The following is a 22,434-nucleotide window of genomic DNA, read 5'->3' as shown; positions in this document are numbered from 1 at the left end:
TCATTCCCAAAGTGAATTTGGTTAGATGTTTAAAATTTTGAAGTACTGTGGTAGAAGACCCAATTTATTTAAGGATTTTGAATTTTAATCATTATCATATTTTCTTCCGGTTATTACTTTTATTTTTCTCTTTTTTTCTCTTCAATCATTACTATATTTCTCTTTACACTTATTACTTATAAATCCAAATATAAAATCTCAAAATGAACGGGATCTAAGGTTTCTTTTTGCGTGAAAAGAACAGCTTGACCATATTGTGTTGCAAAAGAATAATGAGAGAGAGTGGGAAAAAAATAATAAAGGGGAAATGTCAGAAGTGGGATTTGAACCCACGCCCTCTCTCGAAGACCAGAACTTGAGTCTGGCGCCTTAGACCACTCGGCCATCCTGACGTTGTGTTCCTAGTAAGCACAATAATTTATTACTCCTACAAAACTACTAACATAATCCTAATCTTGCCTCTCACCAGGAAAAAACCCCTACTCTTCTTTCATTAGTTCGAGCCGTATAGTTTTAAGTATAATTAACACCATGGAAAAACAATTTTGCCACTCCATTGTGTAGTAAATATATCTTAAATTTATTTTTAGGGAAAATGACGGCCCAGGACGTGTTTTGATAATTAATACCCGCCAAGGACATGCTGAGAACATTTGAGTACATTTGTTAATGCTGAAAATGTCCTTGAAAGGTATTAATTATCAAACACGTCCTTGGCCGTCATTTTCCCTTATTTTTAAGTGTGTGTTGAGATTTTTTATTTTTTTCTATGGGTGTGTGTTGAGAATTAAACTACGTATAATTTTGGAACATTAAGAATAAGTTTTGAAGTATATTTGTAAAAATGTGGAATGCCAAAACTGTGTTTCTTCGTTGAGGATTGCAATGGGTGCTTGAGTTTTCATTGATTGTCATTCCCTTTTTATTTGCACAAGATCCATGATTTGAAAAGATTATTATTCTTCTTAACCAACCTTCATGCTTTCCATTCACCACCCATTTATTGAAACACCATTATTGAGTACTCGTGGATATCTAATCGACCTCCAGTAAGTAAGTTATCTACTCAACAAAATGGAGGATTTTGATTGAATCACGAGACTTGAAATTTGAAAACATGGCACAAGTATGCCCATTCAAACGATAGTGATCTCTGTTCAAATCGTAAAGTAATCACAAACAAAACATACAAGACTAGAAGTTTATCGCCCATGTATCTACATTCCATTATATCAAAAGCTCATCCATCGCTTCATTTTGCTCTTCTTAATATTTGGGCCAACACTAGTGGAAAATTGACAAGAAAGAGATCTTGTTAAATCCAAATTGGTGTACCTACCCATGCACCCTTGTTCTCCAACTTGCACTATTGCTTCTTCATCAGTTGATGTGTCAACCAATTCAAAAAGCACTTCCCCATCCTGTATTTTCAAACGCTTTGTTTTTTTAGTTTCTGATGATGATGATGATTGCCCTGAATTCGATCGATGATCAACGACTGGCGGACTGTGCTTGTCTTCACCCTTCTTTACGAGAATTTGTGCGGATACGAGACAAATGATCAACATAATGATGGGGAAAACTACGATCGATGGAGCGAAGTATACGATCCAACGGTAGCCCGGATGGTATTGGCCGTGGTAGAACCACTCGATTATCATTGCGGTGCCCAACAAGAAAGTGGCAGTGCTGCTTATGATGAAGAGGTGAAATATTTTCGGGTTGGAAACGCGAAAGAAAGCATTGATATTCGAAAGGCACGAAGTGATTATTCTGGGAGGTGGTGCTTCACCCATCTTGGAATGACGTCTAGAGTGGAGCCGTGGAGGTATAGGGAGGAAAAAACGGGTGAGGAGGCTAATGGAAAGTGAGGGAGGAGGGTGGAGAAATCAGAGAGAGAATAAGGTTGGTAGAAAAGAAGAATTTGAAAAGGTAAGGAGATAAATTCCTAGAGAATTTAAGTTGAGCTAGGATTTCATGAGTAATCTATCCAGATGTAACAGTTCAAAAAACTTTTATCCTGACATATGCAAGGTTTGCAAAATTTTAGTAGTTAGTTTCTGACCTTTGTTTTCAAATTTCAATTTTCACTTATCATTTTGTTTTTCAAATTTCAAATTCACCCTTCATTTCTGTAGGCTCCGTTTGTTTCGCTGTAAAATGTTTTTTCAGAAAACAAACTTCAAAGTTTTAATTTCTGGTGTTTAGTTGGCACTCGAAAAATATTTTTCAAAAATCGACAAAATAGTGTAGAGAGAAAGGGGGGCTTAAACGGTGGAGGGATCTGAAAATATTAAAATTGAATGTAAAGAAAACTGAGTAGTGAGAATTGTAGTAGAAGACAACGGGTTCATTTTGAAAAACAACTAACGAAAAATTTAAGGGTAAGTCATTTTCATCTAATTCATGTAAAATATTTTTCTCATTTTTTACACAACCAAACACCAGAAAAAAGAAAAAATATTTTACCGGAAAACATTTTACGTCCAAACAAACAAAGCCAATATGTCTAGTTGGCAATTGCAGAGTGCCACAGCCCACATCGTGACCGTCCGTTGGTATAATCAATTGCAACAAATGAACCTCACAAATCCTTCCACAATATTGATCCAAACACAGGCTTAATAAAGTTCATTCAGTCGATCCATAAGGAAGCAACAAATACGCAAAAATAGTATTCACCGCAGCTAGAAAACCCTGCAAACTTCTTCAATAAGGGAATCAAAGGCCTCTGGTATGCTGCAAAAACAAAAGAATTACCTTCATCTAGCAAACCAGTCAGCAATTTACATAAATTCCAACTGCCCACAAATTTCCTTTAAGATGGGGATACACGTTTTCAATCACATGATTCAAAGTGTTCCTACGTCAACCAAAGCTGCTTTGAAAACTGACCCTTGTACTGGATCTCCATCATTCATTTTATGAAGTTGTAGGCAACATCACTAAAGTGGGCTCAGCAAGCAATACAAATTTCATAACCCTAAGGACAATTAACGACGTTGATGAGTCACTTGATGGTAATATAGCGATTTGTTCCATGTTTGGCCCAGTAGTTCTTGAGATCTACCGGGAATGACAAATCATGGCCGTCTGCTGCCAACCGGCTAAGCAATCTGGTGAAGACACTTCCGCTCATCTTCCTGCCTCCCATTCGCGCGTGACGTTTGTTTGGCATCTGAGGGAGCGGATATTCCGACAGCGTGGTGGTGCAACAAGATGACTGCCAACCCCCATTCCCCCACTTGTAGCACTGCCGAAGCACTCCGGTGCATGAACAAACAGGTGGTGCCATACTAGACTCGTCAAAATCAACCTGTTTGATTAACCCTAAATCCTGAGCTTCCCATTCGGCTTTTGACCCATCTGTAGTGACATGCCTATTCAAATCCTTCAAATCGTCACCCACTTTCTTTCCTTTCTTGTGATATTTAGGTTTCTTGGGTGATGAAACTGGTTTTTTCTCCTTTGGTCTTTTCGCCTTGACATCTTCCGACGACACAACTGATATTGGGATGGCATTAGTTATTTGTGCTTCCTTTGCATTATAATCAGCTTCAGAGGCTCTGACAGGATGGTTTGTGCGCTTTGTTCCGCGTTGGTTTGAATAACCCAGGTTACCATTCATGGAGTTTTCCTGGAATCGAAGGGCTGCAATTGCACTGTCTCGCTCCCTGAGTGCAGTATCCCTAGCAGCAATTGCTTCATCTCTCTGTCTGATTGCCCCGTTTAGCTCCTCTAGGGCTGCATTCTTGTCACATACTGCCCTGTTCAGTTCATCAATAGCAGCATCTTTCTCTGCAGTGATGTGCATAATCTTCTTATTCATGAATAAGGCATTTGCTTCGTTCATCTGATACTGGGGCATCATGTTCCACTGTAATCATAAACGGAATGGCAGCACAAAATTCAATCGTTACCAAAAGCAAGACAAAGATTTATCAACAAATTGTGTTTCTTCTCTATTCTTTTTTTTTTTTATCCACGTCTTCTATATCAATATTGGTTTATTTTCTATTCATAAATGGAAGGGCAGCAGAAAATTCACTTATTTCCAAAGCAAGATGAAGGTTTGGCAAGAAATTGTGTTTCTTTTCTTCTCTTTTTATCATTCCCCCTCTACATTCATTACAGTTGTTTATCTACTGTTCAGTTATTCGTTTCAAAATATTTTGGCACATCATTATTACCGGAGAGTGCACACCATGGTAGAAATCCACCCTATGCCTCCCATTATCATGTTGCCCACGGTCATCCATCTTACGTTCACGGATAGGCGGTAAAGAAGAGGTCAATTGGAAAGCAGCAGCTCTATTGTTCGCTAAGTATTCCAGGTTTCCAGCTGGAGGATTTCCCTGAATTAAACAAGAAGAGGAATAGTGAGAAACTAACAAGTAATAACAGGCGATGGTGCTGAAAACACTTCGACTGATTTTTGGGAATGCAGCCACAGAAACAAGCAAAAATTCCCCAGACAACATCTACTGCCCAACAAATCAAGCCTGGTCAATAATTTTATTTAATCTTTTACTTGTATAGGGAAAACACACTTCAGCTGCAATAGAACTCAAGCAAATGTGATAGCAATGAGGAAATTTCCCACAAAATCGGTATGCTCTTTGCCAGATGAAAAAGAAGAATTGCCATCTCATAATGGGCATGCCGATGTAAAACACAAAGAGTTCAATCTTTTCATCGTACAAGTGCAAACAAAGCAACATAGCACCTAATCAAAGCACCACCTTACATTTTTGTCAGGATTGATAAATCTATGGTACCAAGTCACCTTCATTCTACAAGCATGAAAGCAGGTAGGTAAGTTCTATCAGACTTCTTATCTTCTTGTTTTTTTGCTGTTAGGCTACATGTTTCACAAAAGGAACAGAAAGCAAAGGGGAATAACTGCATAAAGCCCGTGAATGCTGCAAGAAATGAGAACTCCAGAGGGGGTACTGCTTCAAGCACAAGTGGACAAACTCAAATGCCGCATTGTACTCTAAATTTGTTGACATTTTGATGCTACAGCTCTACTTACCACCTGGATTTGTGGAGTATATAGAAAATTGATTCCCCAGTGAGGCAACTTGATGATCTGACAGAACCCTTGAAAGCATATGCTTGGAAAGAAAAGAGGAACATCCATACGGCCCCCAAATAGAGACCCTCCATTGGCGTCACATGACTCGAAAAATTATCTCTGAGGGGTTTGGAACAGCCAAATGGATATAAAAACCTTTACCCAACAGAAGTCAGATTTTTTGAACTACCTTTTTTGCAACGATTCAGATAAGAGAGATTCTGTTAATTCCCGTAGTTTCTTACAGTCGAAGTTAAGTAGGTATCTGTTACTAAAATTTTGTGAGTACTTTCCTCTTTGCCACATGACAGCCTTCTTTCACCTGATTAAATCAATAAACACTGAACTATTGACCCCAGACATCTTTACCACACCATTCGATGCTTACAACCCTCATTTACCTCTGCTCTATAGAAATCCAGGAAGTGATCCCTCTTAGACTTTGGCCGTTGGAGTTGATTGTATCTTTAATCTATACTCTGAATTTCCCAGCATCAGGCTAATCTGAAGCCCCATCCCACCCTATATCTAGATGTTGGGCAGCCTAAAATAGGCCCCTCCTATTCCTATATCGCTACCAATAAGGCTAAAGGCTGTAAAAGAGGTCGTACCTGTGTACAAGGATCCTGATTACACACGAGTCAGGGAGGAAGTTGGGGGGGAGACTTACCACCACTTAAATGTGTTGGTGGAAGCCCACGCTACAACCCATAAAGGCTACAGAAAACAAAACAAACGGACAGCTTCAATTTAAGTTGGCATTTTCAACATTAGAAGTCAAGAGTGAGCATTACTGCAACCATTATAAATATAATCAAAAGCTAATGGACTCTCCATGCTGGTATACATCTTAAAGGAGAACATGAAGCTCAAACAATAGACCTGTTATACATGAAAATTTTCCCGAGGCCCAAAATATAACGATATATGTGAAGACATTCCCTGTAATAATGATGAACACAACAAACAACATCTTCAGAAGGAGAAATCAAATGGTTCTCCACTTCCCAAACTATCACCTTTTCAAAATACAACCATTTTTCTGTGAACATCATCCAAATGCAAACCAGCAACTCAACAACTTAATTGACAACTGTATGTCGTACTTAAAAACAACAGTAATAACCAATTTATAATCCAAATTCTCTGATATAGCTCAACTAAGACAGGTTATTCGCCTAAATAAATATCGTCATGTTCATAAAAATCTATCATTGAACTTCCATTCCATTAAGCCACTCACCATGAATGTCACTTACCTTTAAGATCCTTCAAAAGAAACCAAAATCATGCATGGACTATAACCCTAATCTCAACACCCCACGATTTTGTGCACTATTTCTTTCATGAATTAGATGACCCCAATTTCATCTAAAATACTCATATTGATAAAACCTGAAGCCTCAAGGTTATGCATATTGGATTTTCTAGGTCCGATCCTCATAATTGCTACCACTAGTTCAGTTTGCTGTACTAGGCAGCTCCAATACCACTGATACTAGCAAAAACCAAATATGAATAACAAGTAAAAGCAAGAGAGATGCCAGAGTATAAATTCAACACATACACAGGCACACTCGAATCCTCACCTTTCGTAAAAGTTGTGACTCTCTCTCCTTTCGTGTATCCCAAACAATCATCCTTACATCGTCTCACCTCTGAACCAAATATTTATACAACTCTCCTCGTTTTGGGTTATCAGTTCACTGACTTAACAGAAAACAAAACTCTCTCAAATCCAAAATCAGTCGCCTTCGTCAAAAGCCAAAATACACGCACAACTTAAGTGATTGCTCATGGAGCTACTCCGACACAGCTAAAAAGAACTAGTATCGAACATGAATGCGCCAATCTGGAGCAACAAACGACACATTGCATATTCAATCACAGAACAATTAGTTACAGCAGCAAGGATCAAAGTCAAAGCCTTAAAAAGCAGCATCAATAAAACAGGCGTAAAAGTGAAGTGAGTAAGCTCGAATATACTAGCATCTAGGGTTTTGAGCTGGTTATAAGTGTCAATGTTAAGGCTTTTTGAGCATGTGTATACAATGTTACAGTCGTGTATGTATGCGTTTGACGATTAGCGCTGGATGAAGCTGTAGAAAGTCGAATCAGAGAAGCAGGCGACTGAAGAAGAGAGAGTTCTGAGTGGACGAGAAAGAAAAACTTACCGGATTTGGGAGAATCTGCGGGGTCTAGATTCGGAACGCATCGACCAAACTCTTTTCAGTTAACTGTTCCATGGACACAGAGAGAGAGAGAGAGAGAGAGAGAGAGAGAGAGAGATTCTCTTGGTTTTCTTCAGATTGTCTTCGTGGTGTCCAATTTACAGCTCCCCCGGTAAGGGGCTACCGAATTTTCCATTTTCCGGGCACACATTACGTATGCTGTTTTTTTTAATCGAAAATCACAAAATCGGCATTCGTGTTTGTATCTATATCACATGATTGCGCGTGTAAGAGCGGAATCGCGAGCAAGCCCATGATATTGGGGGCGACTATTCGTAGTCTCGTATTTTTTTTCTTAGCCCACTACATTTCGATAAATAGTTGTTAAAAATTATATATAACATTTTGGTAAATAGCTGTTGAAAACAAGATTATATTTCGATAATTATATGTCGAAAATATGTTCAATCTTCGGTAAACAACTGTCGAACATACATTTTCAGTAAATAACTGTTGAAAAAAGTATTATATTTCGGTAATTATATACTGAAAATGTATCTCAATTTCGGTAATTAACTATCGAGTATAATTGAAAATTTTTAACAGGCGAAAGGAGAAAATACTGGGCCGGTAATATCCGCTCCATAATATTTTGAAGAATTATGTTATCAAAGTTTTGACAAAGGGCTAAAATTATACTGATCTACCCCGAGGTTTGTAGCCATGACAGATACATTCACATCAAAGCCACAACATGACAAATCTTGTGACAAAAAAGATCATATATTTGTGCGGAAATTGGGAACAACTTCAGGGTTTTGTTTGAAAACTTGTTGGAAAAAAAAAAAAAGAAAGAAAGAAAATGAAAAAGAAAAAATCTCTCTTCCATAGTTTGATTTGGAGACGAAGGTTTGAGCCCTACAGGAGGCGAATTTGGAGTTTAGAGCCATGGACAACCTAAAGATCTCCTATTGACTAATATATTAACCCCCTCTTATGTATATAATATTGAGAGAGAGAAAAAAAAACACAGCGTTAAATTTTGCAAATTCGCCAACATCGTGAAAGCTAAGTGATTTATTCCAAAGAAAAAGAGATAAATTTGGTTAAACGGTCTGAATCTAAGATTGTGCCAAAATAAGACCAAACCTGTATAACCACATGGCTATCTCTCTTTTTACTAAAAAAAATATTTGCACTGTAGCATGTTAAAATAATTTTGACAGTTATTTTAGCACAAATGAAATTGGGCTCAGGTGTAAAAATAAATAAATATACTTTACATAGTAGCCCAATTAAACGGCCCGGCCCAAATACCATTCCCGATCATAGACCATAGCCACGTGTGTGATCATCGTTACCGAACAGTTAGTTAATAGTAATAATTTCCTTCTCCATCAATCTTGCGCAGAAGTCTAGACAGAGAAGGGATCTAATCTAAACTCCACGGGATTTCTCCCCTTCCGTACATACTAATTCCCACGCAATTCTCTCGAGATCCATCCAATCGACGTTCCTTCTCAAAGAAAATTCGAAATGTCGACGTTCAGCGGAGATGAAACTGCACCTTTCTTCGGCTTCCTCGGCGCCGCTGCTGCTCTCGTCTTCTCATGTAAATTCGCACTCTTTGCCTAACTCCAGATCTCTAATTTTGGATATACGTCCTTGTATGCTGTCCATATGTAGATGTACTAACACTTAATCGTCCGTACAAGTTCAGAATAGATGAAAAATCAAATTATTTAGTAAGGAGATCATGTAGCTCCTTCGCACAAGTTGTGGATCACATAGCTCGATTAAATCCAAAAAAATAAAACTTAGGCCCGATAAAAATACATGACCTCCGATTGTCCGGTCTGTAAAACGAGAACTTAAAATATGTGTTTTTGTCAATAAGTTTAGATTTTTATTCGCAAGTTACTAGATACCAATGAGTTCTTTCAATTTATGCAAAACATTTAGGGTTACTTGTGATAAAAGTAGATTATTATTTTTTTTATTTTTTATTTTTTTTGCGGACCAGGCAATGTTTTTATGACGGAGGGAGTATTTTATGTTGTGATTTGTATACAAACTTTTTTTTGATATGATTTTGTCACCGCTGGGTAAAATCCGGCTGCCGCCCCTGATTCCAGGTATGGGAGCTGCCTATGGGACCGCAAAAAGTGGTGTTGGTGTGGCGTCTATGGGAGTGATGAGGCCAGAATTGGTGATGAAATCGATTGTTCCTGTTGTTATGGCTGGTGTTTTGGGTATATATGGATTGATCATTGCTGTTATCATCAGTACTGGTATTAACCCAAAGGCCAAGTCATATTACCTGTTTGACGGTTATGCCCACCTTTCCTCTGGTCTCGCTTGCGGCCTCGCTGGTCTTTCTGCTGGAATGGCAATTGGGATCGTTGGTGATGCTGGTGTTAGGTATATTTCTTGGTGGATTGTTGGTTTATCTCATGTTTGTGAATTTATTTTTGCCACATTTGAGATGGTTAGATTGGTAACACATTTTTGGAACTGTTTATGAAGTAATGCTTGGTTCGTTTTTAGCATAGTCCGAGTGATGGGGTAGGCAGATAAATCATGATAAAACTAGAGCAACCCATCAGTGTTTTTCTCAGCTATAAAAGCAACGTAGGGAACACATTGATGCCGTGTTTCTTGTTCTTGAACTATTGAGAGCTCATAACTCAATTCATAGAATCAGGGATATACATGCACAAATGTATTCACAAGCATACACAAGCTTGTCAGGGCAGACAATCACATGCATTGGACGATCATGCAGGATTTATTTAATTGTCTGCATGAGATGATTTTGTGTTGCTTAATTTAGTTGGAATTTAGGTCATTGAGGATTCTACATGTCTGCACAGTAAATGAGTTATTGATAGCTTCATCTGGTTCTTGTGGATTAGTTTTTTATTCGCACTTGGTTCAGTTGGTGGTGAATCAAGTTGTTTAAAAATTTTATCGAGATGATAGTTGTCAAATCGTGTATCGAGAGAATCTTTTTCTTTGCTAAATTAGAAGAGTAGAACAAAAGTAGAAGAAAGAGGAAGAATAAATTGACTAGTTCTGTACTCTATTTTTTCCTTTTTCTGCCAAGTGGTAGCAAAGGTTGGGGAAATCTCTAATCCAAGCACTGAATTTGATGCACTTTGCAGCAATAAGCCTCGAATTCAGGTATCTCACCTAGTAAAGGAGCACCTCAGCCATTAGGCCAACCCGTTGGTCTTGACTAATTCATAGAGCAAGGACGTTTGTTAGTTTTCCTCTGTTGTCTCCATTTTATTGCTGCAGTTTGTTGGTTAGTTTAAATCCGGGTGTCAGCTTTCAAAGTTACGGTTGGGGCAGCACCAGGGCAGATGTACTCTTTCAAGTATCCTGGGAATGCTAAATTGTTGTGTTGAGCTTTGTTTCCTTGATTATTTCTCCTCTGTTATCTTTTTATTTTGAAATAAGCATCTTGCACTTCTCTCTCCTGTGACATCATTTATTTTTATGCTCCTTCTACTAGGGGCATGTCCTTGCCTGGAGGACTGATTGATTGGAAGAGCCAACATTTGGTTATGGTTTAGAGTTTATTCTGTTGTTTCGCTTTCCAATTTGTCGGTTCTGTTGCTTTGGAATTAAGTTTGATGTTATTACTTATTAGCATGACTTGGTTACAAAACAAATTGGGGTTTCCTGGTTATGGTTACGAAACATTTGGTTATGGTTTAGAGTTTATTCTGTTGTTTTGTGGGGTCGATCCTGTAGCACCTAGGGCGTTGGTTTGGTAATGTATTGGTATATGTAAGATGGGGGCTGTTGGGACCTGGTAATTAGTTGGGCCCCAGACACCCTCATCCAAAAGAAGGACCTATATTACATCCATGGAACGGGTACTTGGGGCAGGTGTGGTTTCTGTCCGAGTGTCAAGATCATGTAAGTCCGGAATCCAGGGAAACTACTAGATGTCCTAGTTTTTAATGTTTTATCTTTATTTATAATTAGGGATATTGTTGTGTAGATAAAGTGTTAGTACGGGCACCTTAGATATTGAAGCAAGTAAGCTCATGTTATCAATATGTAACTGAAGTTTGTGCACGTGTAAATATTAACGTAGTTTTAGCAACGATAAATTACAGAAGGGCGGCCGATGCATGAAGTAAGGTTGTCCCAATGTGACCACGAGGTCATGGGCCACTCAGTGCGGTGGTTAGGTTGCCCACCCTCCCCAGACTCTTCGGTAGCAGGAGCCTCGTACACTCGTAACCCTTAAATTAGTAACGTTGAATTGCTAGACATGTTAGGTGAATGTATCCACATTGGACCAAACTCCCTTACCCTGTCCCCAAATATAGAGTCAATACTTCACACACTGAGACGACTACCTGCATCATATGATCTGGCTTATGTCATTACGTTCACATGGTGATTGAAGTTTGTTTCCATGTAGTGAAACATTCTTTGTGGACTGTGGATGCAAGAAATTTATCTTTTCACCCAATTGATGTGGACTCCACCCTTTGCCTTGTGCCTAGAGGAACATCAGTTTTACTTTCTAGCCAAGAGGCCTCGCGGTGTAGCCAAAGAGATCTTGTAGTTTTTGGCCAAGTGAAACGACCTTGCAGTTTTCCCTTTTTCCTGTCCTTCATGTTGTGAGTTTTACTCAATTGACTTAAGCTGCCACATCAGGAAACCATCTGTTGTGACCCTTCTAGTACGACCTCAAGTGGTAATCTCTGAGAGGTTCATCATCTAAGAAAGCTAATGTTGCTTTTATCAAATGATGACAATAAGATTATCAGTGGAAATGGTAAAAACTTATATGCAGTGATTTCCTGTTGGAGAAAAAGTAATTGCTGTTGAGAAATGACTTGTAGTGCAAAAAGGAGAAATCAGGGCCAGTGGATGGAAATCTCTCCCTAATTAGTGTGCATGCAATCTTGACTCTTGTCATGGTAGTCCTGTGCTGCTACTTACTCCATGAACTTGGTTAGATCTCTGTCGCTCTTGATTTGCATTAGGCTGATATTGATTGCTTTGCTTATGCAGTTAGCTTATGTGGTTATCCGTCAACATTTATGTATATGGAAGTTAAGGGTAATAGCCGATGTGGTAACATTGGCAAATTTACTTCTTTGGGGTACAGCAATTTAACTGGGAAATGAGGTACTGCTGGCATCACTCGTTGCTTCCCAAACAGGCAGACCTGATTCTCATTTTTTACGTCACTAGTTGTAAAGACGGACAGACGGTTTGTGCATTTCAGAAAAATGACATAACCAACTGATGGACCCAAGACTACTTTTCAGCTGGATGTTTAGGGGAACCTGATCCATGTTTATTTCTTTTTCCTCCTAACTGCCAATATAGTTTGCATCAAGTACATTGCATGGTTCCGTCGACACATAGAATTTCCTACTCTTCAAGAAAAACCTCATCAAATTTTTGTTCACTCGATATTGAAACAAGTGTTAGTTTCAAAATTTGGATGCTTTTTGGATTGGAAATTTGAAATGTTTTGGAGAAGGGGGATCTATGAGTAAATGTTGCGAGCCAATTCTTGACATGAAAGTTGTTTTTTATCCCCAGTTTTGGTATCTTCTTTTTGTTCTCAAATGCTTTGCATAGAGGAAATCCTCTTCTGTGGACTTGATGCTATATTGTGACTCACAATTTCTATCATTGTTATTGTCGACCTTATCCGTATATGGTTTTGCTTTCCAGAGCTAACGCGCAGCAGCCAAAACTTTTCGTTGGAATGATCCTCATTCTCATCTTTGCTGAAGCCCTGGCACTCTATGGTCTCATTGTTGGTATCATATTGTCTTCGCGAGCTGGTCAATCCAGAGCAGACTGAGTATAGTGGTCTCAAAGAAGTTCTAAATCGTCTCAGACAGAACAGCTGTCACAGGGTTTCATCACATTCTTCAGCTTGAGATTAATTTGAACCTGATACATTTATTTTGTGGCTGTTCTTGCTGTTTGTAGAGTAGGCTCGAGTTTACCTGCAGAATAAAATCTCTTGAAGATTCCTGTATGGTTTCATCTATGCATGTAATCTAACATTGGCCCAGTACAAGTTTCAGACCTGTGTAGAGACACGTCATTTTGCAACTATGGTCTTTTTTCAAGTTTTGGAACTAGTATGTTTCTGCCTGTTTGATAAAACTGAAAACTGAAACTGAATGTTGAAAAATTAAGTACTGAATGCTGAATTTTTTAAGTTGAAAAGCTGTTTGGTAAACATATTAAGTACTGAATTAAAAAAATGATAAATTAATTTTAGTTTCGATTCTCTCTTAATTTAGTAATGGGTACAATTTACTTCTAATAATGATGGAATGGTGATTGTGGTGGTGGTGGTGGTGTGTTGGTGGTGATGGAGTGGTGGCGGCAGCAGCGGCGGTGGTGTTGGAGTGCTGGCGATAGTGGTGTAATAGTGGTGGTGGAGTGATAGTGATGTAACGGTGGCAATGAGTGGTGGTGGTGGTGGTGGTGATGGTAGAGTGATGGTGTAATGGTGACAGTGAGTGGTGTAGGTGGAGTGATAGTTGTGCAATGGTGGCATTGTGGAGGTAGCGGCAGCGACAGTGTGATAGTGGTGGTGGCATTGTGGTAATGGTGGTGGTAGCGATGGAGTGATAGGGGAGTGGTGGTGGTGATGGTGGTGGAGCGGTGGTAGTGGTAGTGGTGGTGGTGGTGGTGGAGTGGTGGTTGGAGTGATGGTGGTGGTGGTGGCGGCAACGTGGTGGTGGTGGGGTGGTGATTAAATGTAAATACACAAGAATTCAGCCACAATTAAACAGCTCAAAGCTACTTAATTTTTTTCAACTTTTTAGCCTACATTTTAAGTAGCACTTAATTTGTTAAGTAATGTAAAATGTCGTTATCAAATCTATTGAATCACTTATTATTTAATTGATTCAGTTTTAAGTACTGAATTTAGGTTATCAAACAAGCCATATATTACCAACTTACCATAGAATGCTGCCACCCTAGCGAATTGCATAACGAACGTCTTGAAACATGGTACACTTCCATTCCAAGATGGTAAATATGGTGATCCAAAGCGATCTCCCAATATTTTTTTCCAAAAAAGTTAAACTTATTGATGTAAAAATTTAGAGAAAATGAAATTTGGACAAGAGAAAATGGAAAATTTTTGGTCATTATTTTCTTAGAAATGTATTCTGCACAAATAATTTGGAAAATGATACTTAAATTTACTAGATATTTTTTCCTTGGAAGGTTAAGATTTGATTTTGATACATCTATAGAAGCTTACCTCTAATGTTTTACAATTTAGACACTACCTCTAGTGTTTTACAATTTAGACACGTAGTGTATCATGTTCCCGTTTCCGTTTCACGGGGATTAGACACGTAGTGTACCATGTTTCCATTACCTTTCCTCGTCCCCGTGCAATCCACGTTCGGGGTAACATGGGTCTGTTTTTATGATTTGTTCTTGATGAAACTGTGGGTTCCACTGTTGTCTTTCTTTTGGTTATAGTATTTGCATATATGGATATTATTATATTTGTGGAGGGAAAACAAAGTTTACTGGGCTTTGTTTTGTTTTGTATTCTTGACAATGGGAATACCAACTATTGCAATTTGTATATAGTCAGACTTGCCCATGTGCAAAGTATGCTTTCCGAGCTCGGACCCGTGCCTCAGAGACTCTGCAATAATGCAAGAGAAAGATTCTCCTTGTTTTCACTTCCAATCAAACTAGAGACATTTGACGTTATGCGTACGTGTACCCACTGATATGGCTATCAAAACCGGGAAACGGGGTCTTGTATCACTTCGGTATTCGAGTCGTCCATCTCGGCAATTAATAGTTCATATATGTTTTTTTTTTTTTTATAAGCAATGATTCATATATGTTTGTTCACTCTTATCGGCAGAATTAACTTTGACCGGTAAATGTGCTTCAGCGAATTTGAACCATCAATTGCAAAAACGGATGGTTGAATATTGCATTAATACAAGGTGCACTATAAGGTGTACACCACAGGATCCCAGGGTCTGCAATAAAATTCGATATCCTTGCATTTTTTTTGTGTGGACATCATTTTTTATTTTTGTTGAAAAAGGTATGGACATCATATTCCTCCAGAAAGAATTTAACCATTTTGGTTGTTTTGGTTGATCAGAGCCCTTAATTTTTCCTGACAGAGAGATAAGGCTCATAACTTCCATAAAGTGAAGGTCATGGTTTGAACCTCCAGGATTGGATCAATATGCAAATGTCTTATTGCACACTTTCATTCTTAGGGCTCAATTGGATGCAGTAGTCAAAGGGAAGGGATGAAGTAATGAGGGAGATGAAGTAATGATGGGATGTTTTTGCCTTGGATTGGCAGATAAAAGCGCACCCGGATTAAATCATCCCAATTCACTATTGGGACACCTCATTTATGGACATCCTTTGAGGTGTCTATATTATAAAAAAGGTGGATGAGGCCTTTCTCACCCCCCTCCCCTGACAAATTAACTACAAAACAATATTATCCACTTGTCTCATTTTTCATCCAAATCAAGTACATTATTTTATTCCTCTTTTGTAATATCTTATTTAAGCCAACTATTGTACTTTTTTATTCAACATTCATAAAAGTCACATCAATGTATGCCCACCTTTCATAAATTATTACACATACTATCTTATCCCTTCTATAAATAATACTATCTCCAAAACTCATCATGCGTCCAATCGAGGCCTTAAGGTTTACATGATTGTCCAATATAAGTCAGATGAGACGATAAAATATTTCCAAAGTACCCAAAAAAAAAAAAATGATGAGAGGATAAAAATGTTGGGAGGCATTGGTGCTTTACTTATCCTCATAATAAAATACAAAAAAAAGTTACATCTATCGTCTTATCTACCCTCTGTATTTTAACGCATTTCGCGTTAGTGCAAATCCCAAAACAAACAAACAAACAAAGAAAACAGTGACATGAGAGGGCGTAAATCGGCGCATGTAGTGGAACAGTTTATCTATATGTAGAATGATTAGTTTGGGATTAGGTTACTTATTATGAATCATTCATAACCTGAAAAAATTAGGTCATGGCTCACCAACATGCAGCATGTTAGGCTGCATGTTCTCTGATTCTCTCTCACTGGTCCCCCGTATCAGCCCTTTTTCAACGTAATAAAATTAGGTCACACTCTGGTACTGAGATCATTCATTTTGTTGTTTCGTTAAATTATTATTCTTTTTTTTTTGGCTCATGGAAACAAAAGATTGCTATCATTAGAACACACTTGCTTGTATTTTTATCGATAATATATAAAAGGTGCATCGATATTCAAAAAAAAAGTGTCATGATCATATCTTCGAATATCCACGAGATATGTATTGAAATCCGAACTTATTTGACATTATTTGCATTATTGGATCCTACGCTTACCGGGCGGAGGTTAGAAGACACATTTTTATTTTCTCTTTGCCGTATCGGGATCGAATTTATTATGATATCCTCATTATCTCCGGTTTTTTTAAAATTTATTCTTTTCTCCTTTCTTTTTTTCTTGCTTTTGTTGGTGGAATGGATGACATACACTTATCGATCATCTTCTTTTTACTACTCCATATTTCTTTTTGTTGTCTTTTATGATCCCTTTCAACAGAACTTAGGTCACATCCTGGGTGCTGAGAAGTGAGATCATTTCTTTTCTTGCTTCATTAATCTTTTTCCCGACCAAAAAAAAAAGTTCCTTTATATATGTTTTGAGCATTTTCAAAAGTGTTCCAAAAGTATTATGGCTGTCAATTCTTTTGATACAGAACGAGAAATTAATCTAACTTTCTCAAATAATACTACTCAAGTAGTGATCTTACAATGTCATTAAAAAGTGGTTAGTCTTTAGAATTTTAACAAAATAGTAGTAATAGTTTTTTTTCTTGGTAATGCAGGATGTCCCGGGCCAGTTTGCGCGCACTTCGAACTAATTCTACCACAGTTGTTTCACACATTTACGCATGGCGGTGAGGTAACCCAAGAGTTAGACAAAATAATAGTTCGCATTAACTAAATAGAAATACGAAGCATAAACTTTCTGTATACAAAACTTTGTGCATGCATGTAACATTGCTCATAGATTCATACATACGTACGACTTCTTCACTTCCCTCTCTCCCTACTTTCTTTTCTCATCTAGGGTTTCCACTTCTCTCCTTTGAAAAGGTGAGATTCTGGTTGTCGGAGTTTGGACCTTCAAGATCAAGAGTTAATGGTATACGTACGCCATCGCAAACTTACGAGATCGGCATTTTGCTTCCAGATCTACGATCTTGGAGGTTTTTATTTTTCTTTTACCATATTTCTGTTTTGTTTTTCGATATGGGTCTCCATGCCAACTCTCTATCGATCGATGTTTTTTTTTTTTTTGACATGCAAGAAATGTTAGTTGTTGTTAGTAAGATTTGACCACTGGTCTTCTACATGGGAACATATGGTATCTACGAATTTGATTACCACCTCAATCACTTGCCGATCGATGCTTGTTGTTTACTTTGATTTGAGTCTAGACAACCCTCCGACTCCAAGAACTAGTAAAGTATGTTTTATCTTTGACTCACACTATTATATTATTGTTTCATTTAATTGGCATCCCACGAATTCAGTAGGGTAAATATTTTGGGCATTTGTAAGTCAACTCGAATTAGGGACAATGAATCTGATTCCAAGATATACCGAATTGAAGTGGTCGAATCTCCAATTTGGATATTTGTATCTTTTCTTTTTTTTTTCCTTTTTCTTATCTTGATGATATGAATAATGTAAAATACAAAAAAACAGAATTTCACTGCTCGAGACATGCATTATTAAAATTGCAATTACTACTTTATAATTTCGGCCATGTGAACATCAATCGTTCCAACATTGTGTCTGGGGGATATTAGGGTTGGAGGTAGGTAGGTGTTGCAAACCTATACTTCGATTTTTAGCATAAGGAGACATAGAAATGTGCTCGAACTGTATAATTACTGGTATCTGATGAATTTAATTTTTTTGATACATAACGTACTTGACAAGTCCGATCAAATTAGAAATTCCAATCAGAGCACAAGGTCCGGATATATAGATCCCACCTTTGCTCACAACCATAAGTAAACAGTTATCGAACGCTTATAGTAAAAAATTAGTAACTAATTTGGATTTCTTCCAGCTAAAAAAATTAAGGTCTCAAGTGAGATGGACGAAATTAACTACAGGTAAATACTTTTACAGATTATTTGATGTAGATGTGCGCGGATCTTTTGGGCAATGTGTTCATTTACTCGTCGAACAACGAACCCCGACGACTCCCAAATAAAAAAACACTTGTACAGATTATATGTGGCCTGAGACTACTTAGCCAAGCTATATAATTGTTTGAGATACGCAATTAGTGCCAAAAATAATGAAAGAAAATGGTTAGCGTACACGGAAATAACAAAAAGGACGGCGTGAAACTCTCTCATTTGGTGTGAGTTCGAGTCTCTCAGCATAAATTGTCCAACTCGCAGATGAAAAAAAAAAAAACCCAACTTCCAACTCGGACCCATACACAAGTGGAGTGGAGTGCAATTGGCGCCTCGCTTATACTCTCATGCACATGAGCAACATTCGATTCCCATAAGCACTCATCCCTCCTCCCTTTGTCCCCGGCCTAAATAGAGTAGATTAAGATTAACGAATGGTAAAAAAAAAAAAGTTTTCTTGTTTGATTTATGTAAAATTATTATTATTATTTTTTAATCCGTAGTTTTATAAGTAAAAAAGTTTGAACTCACAACTCCACCCACCACATTTAAATGTAGCAGCACAACCGTTCCGCCAAATGCCCTCGTTTGCAAGTAATTTATCGGAAAGGTGTTACCCGTAAAATAGAAAGCTGAAGTCATAAACATAATTGCAGAATTAAAGGCTTTTGTGGGCCCATTTCATGCAATGCTCAGAATCGTCTTAGTTTTTAGAACACGCCAAGAACATATTAACCAAGTCAAAAATCTTGTTCATTGAATATCGATCCATATATTTTTGATCCAGTATATATTGCAATCCCAAGAACATATCACACAGTATCTGATCACTGCCATTTTTAACTCGTCAATAAATCTTGACGAGTTCTAAAAAATGAACGGTTTCTATCATTAAAGTGGGCCAAGTAAAGACCCAAAAAAGTGGGACCAGAGAGAAGCTTGATCTTAATTCTCAACTTATTATATATTGGCGAGTCGGTGACTGATTGACGACTATTCATCGAAAGTCTAAAAGGGACTCAACCCATTTACAAGTCCTATTTAAAACAAAAATGATAAGGACGCATACATTTGTACACATATATTTAAAACACTTCCATAGCAGACATCAAATCCCTCACATAGTGAGCCTGATGGCTCTGCACATAATCTAGTTAGGTCGGATCTTCAATTAGACTGCGGAGAGCAAGTTTTTGATAAGCCACATCAGATGTTCTCAATGATTTGTGCAACGTCCGCGATGGTCTAATTGGACTTCATCGAGCCACTTTGTCAATCGAGAGATGGTGCTGCCCCTCAAAAAGGCAGCACCATGCTGCCCCGTTGAGTGGGGCCTGCTCTGGGTTTCACTCCGATTGATCGAAAACGTTCATTTCGTAAAGCTCGTCGCGTAAAACAAACATTCAAAAATTAGCTCAATCAGATATTATTACGTGCTTGATCGGAACACATATAACTTAGAAATAATGGGTTTCTCTGGGTTTGATCTAGTATTTCAGATTCATTCTTTTCAAGATAAAGGTGATCTATTTACACTCCAAATGCTGATGCTCCAATTGCTGCTAGACGTGGCTGAATAATGAGCTGAACTATTACTGCATTATTGATGAATTCCGCTGTAAATCAGTCTGCTGGGATTTCATGATTCAATGGGATCGCTTTTGATGTATTTGATGCTGATGGAATTATGCTGGATGAAGAGATGAGCTATATATACTAAAGTCCTATGGAAGATCCTTTTATTGAGTTCATGAACTAATGAGGCGGCTTCTGAAATGTTTTAGTCTGACTGTTGGTAACCATTCAATTTCCATTAAATGTAATTTTCATTTCTTTTCTTTTCCTTTTCTTCTGGCCTATACAGTACCTCTTTCTTAGTGATTTAATTTGTATCTGGTCTTTCCTCGATGTATCCTTTGTCGAGATATTAATAAAATTTTATTGCCTATCAAAAAAAAAAAAGGATATATAAAGGTGTTTCGATTAAGCATTTCATGATATCCGATCGAGCTGATTTTTTTTTGCATATCTGTTCTACAGGACGAGTTCTACGAAATGAACGTTTCCGATCAACCAGAGTGAGATCAGAGCGGGCCCCACTCGGTGGGGCAGCATGGTGCTGCCCTTTTGAGGATTTGTCCGTTAAATTCAGGGCTTTCGAATTTGTCGAAATGCACACAAATTAGCCCAGACATCCGGTTGTTAAAAAAAGAACCCGTTTACTATTCTAGTAACATGGACCACTGCGGATCCTCATGGAACGCCACTACGTAGCAACCCAATTTTAGTTTTGGACACAAACAAAGTAGCCTGGCTCCTTTTGTTGATTATTTTTGCAAGAAATTGACCCCCAACGAACGCCCCATTAATTTGAACACTGAAAACTCTCTTTCGTTTCTTCCTCTGCAGAAAGGAAGCATGTAACTCATGGCCCAAAATGCTCCACCAAAGTGGTCCACAAATGGGTTTTTGTATTTACGAAAACATTGCACTTTTAAACCCTTCATAGCACTTTATGCACAATTTTTTAGTATAGTATGATTCACTTTTTAATCTTTCTTTAGGTGGAGCAAAGGATATCCAGAACGCGAGAGGGGTTGATGAGCCTGTGTAAGTAGGTACATTACTACATCAATCACTCTCGGAAAAAGACCGATCGGTGGTTCCTGATGACATCTTCAACATAGTTGGTGTACCATACTTTTGACATAATTTTGGGAAATGCATGTGCACATTTGATGTATATGTACACGTACGTCATTCCCTTATCGATAGCTAGGTTCCATTGCCAAGTTACGTGAAATCGAAAGCTTTTTGTGGGACTGATTAAAAATATGAACCTTTTTGGTGTTTTAAAAACTTAAAGTGTTGCGCCAAAGTAAATATAGCAAGGGACTTATTAGGTTGTGACAATCAACTTACCTAAACATACTTTGAATTAAAAAAAAGGGTTTGTTATCTTGAAGCCAAAAAGCAATTAAACAAATGCTTAATTGGTACGTTGCTGCCCTTTCTTATCTCTCTCAATCAAGAGCTACCATTAATGTCTTATTACTGCTGCAACTTTTCGAGGAGAGAGAAAGCCAATCGTGTTGCTCCACTCGAATAATCCCAAAGTAGTGTTCCAGTTGATTCAAATTCGGCGAATTCTCTTTTCGGCGATCTGGAAAAATCATTGTCTAAATGGGGAGGCTTTATGTGTAAATTTGGCCTTTTAATCATTTCCTGGGTACGTATCATATATGGTTTGTTGGAGATACACTATATAGATTAAAGAAAGAAACAGCCCACGTTTAGTGGGTGGGTTGGGGCCTTGTGATGTGAATCCTTCAAAATGCTTCGCGTTCAATCTTTGTGTATATTGTGTTTTTGTTCTTAATTTTCGCTCTTTTGTCTTTTAACAGTTTGAGATGTTTATCAAAAATGGTTTCACGCTTGTGCTCCTGCTACCGCTCACGCGAATCATGCGACTTAGGTTGCGACTAGTCTTTCGCAGCAGCCTATGAGGGTGGAAAAACCATGATATTAATTCTCATCACACTGTAATTAATTACTCGCGCATCGATTTTAAGTTATGATGAGCCTCCCCGGGAGAAATACAAATGAATTATGATAAGCTTGAACACATAAGGCATGGAAAAGTGTATTGTATATAGTTGTTTATTTGTATTGTATATAGTTGTTTATTTGTTTTGGACGGAAAATTTGTGTCATTAAAGATCTCAATAAGATCTTTCAAACAAGATCTATATTGCATATTTTTAGATTTCAATAAGCTCATCATTTTTTAACTTGAAATTGTTTTCTTAAAAAATAAGTACTTATTTCACGTTCCGGAACGGGGCCTATGGTTTAGGGGTCATGGTGTCCAGTTTTTTAATTTGGGGATGATTTTGAATGTAACTATGTTCGAAATTGTGTAAAAAAATCTG

At 37.9% G+C, this 22,434-nt stretch overlaps 2 protein-coding genes and 1 non-coding gene across 7 annotated transcripts; 1 reads left to right on the top strand and 2 right to left on the bottom strand.

Moving 5' to 3' along the window:
* Nucleotides 1–308: 308 nt before the first annotated feature.
* On the bottom strand, nt 309–392 carry TRNAL-CAA (transfer RNA leucine (anticodon CAA)). The gene has a single exon. It is a non-coding gene; the product is annotated as a tRNA-Leu (tRNA).
* Nucleotides 393–2,737: 2,345 nt separating this feature from the next.
* Nucleotides 2,738–7,502, bottom strand: LOC131308010 (protein BASIC PENTACYSTEINE5-like). 4 transcript variants are annotated; one of them, XM_058334800.1, is made up of 4 exons: nt 7,252–7,502; nt 5,689–5,794; nt 4,205–4,355; nt 2,738–3,877 (listed from the first exon to the last, which is right to left on the bottom strand). In XM_058334800.1, exons 3-4 carry the CDS (start codon nt 4,253–4,255, stop codon nt 3,011–3,013), a joined length of 918 nt encoding a protein of 305 aa, XP_058190783.1. In that variant the 5' UTR covers nt 4,256–4,355; nt 5,689–5,794; nt 7,252–7,502; the 3' UTR covers nt 2,738–3,010. The 4 variants fall into 4 exon arrangements, with proteins under 4 accessions (XP_058190783.1, XP_058190781.1, XP_058190782.1 ...); XM_058334798.1 differs by having other exon boundaries at nt 4,191–4,355; nt 7,252–7,499; XM_058334799.1 differs by lacking the exon at nt 5,689–5,794 and having other exon boundaries at nt 7,252–7,501.
* A 1,107-nt stretch (nt 7,503–8,609) lies between these two features.
* LOC131308009 (V-type proton ATPase subunit c1) lies at nt 8,610–13,370 on the top strand. 2 transcript variants are annotated; one of them, XM_058334795.1, is made up of 3 exons: nt 8,610–8,860; nt 9,384–9,669; nt 12,964–13,370. In XM_058334795.1, the coding sequence occupies exons 1-3, from the start codon at nt 8,785–8,787 to the stop codon at nt 13,094–13,096; spliced, it is 495 nt and encodes a 164-aa protein (XP_058190778.1). In that variant the 5' UTR covers nt 8,610–8,784; the 3' UTR covers nt 13,097–13,370. The 2 variants fall into 2 exon arrangements, with proteins under 2 accessions (XP_058190778.1, XP_058190779.1); XM_058334796.1 differs by lacking the exon at nt 12,964–13,370 and adding an exon at nt 12,289–12,821 and having other exon boundaries at nt 8,613–8,860.
* The last annotated feature ends 9,064 nt before the right edge of the window (nt 13,371–22,434 follow it).

This window comes from Rhododendron vialii, chromosome 11a (assembly GCF_030253575.1).
Source record: "Rhododendron vialii isolate Sample 1 chromosome 11a, ASM3025357v1".
Lineage (NCBI taxonomy): Eukaryota > Viridiplantae > Streptophyta > Magnoliopsida > Ericales > Ericaceae > Rhododendron > Rhododendron vialii.
Note: the sequence above shows the minus strand (reverse complement) of the source record. Positions and strands in the feature narration are given on the sequence as shown.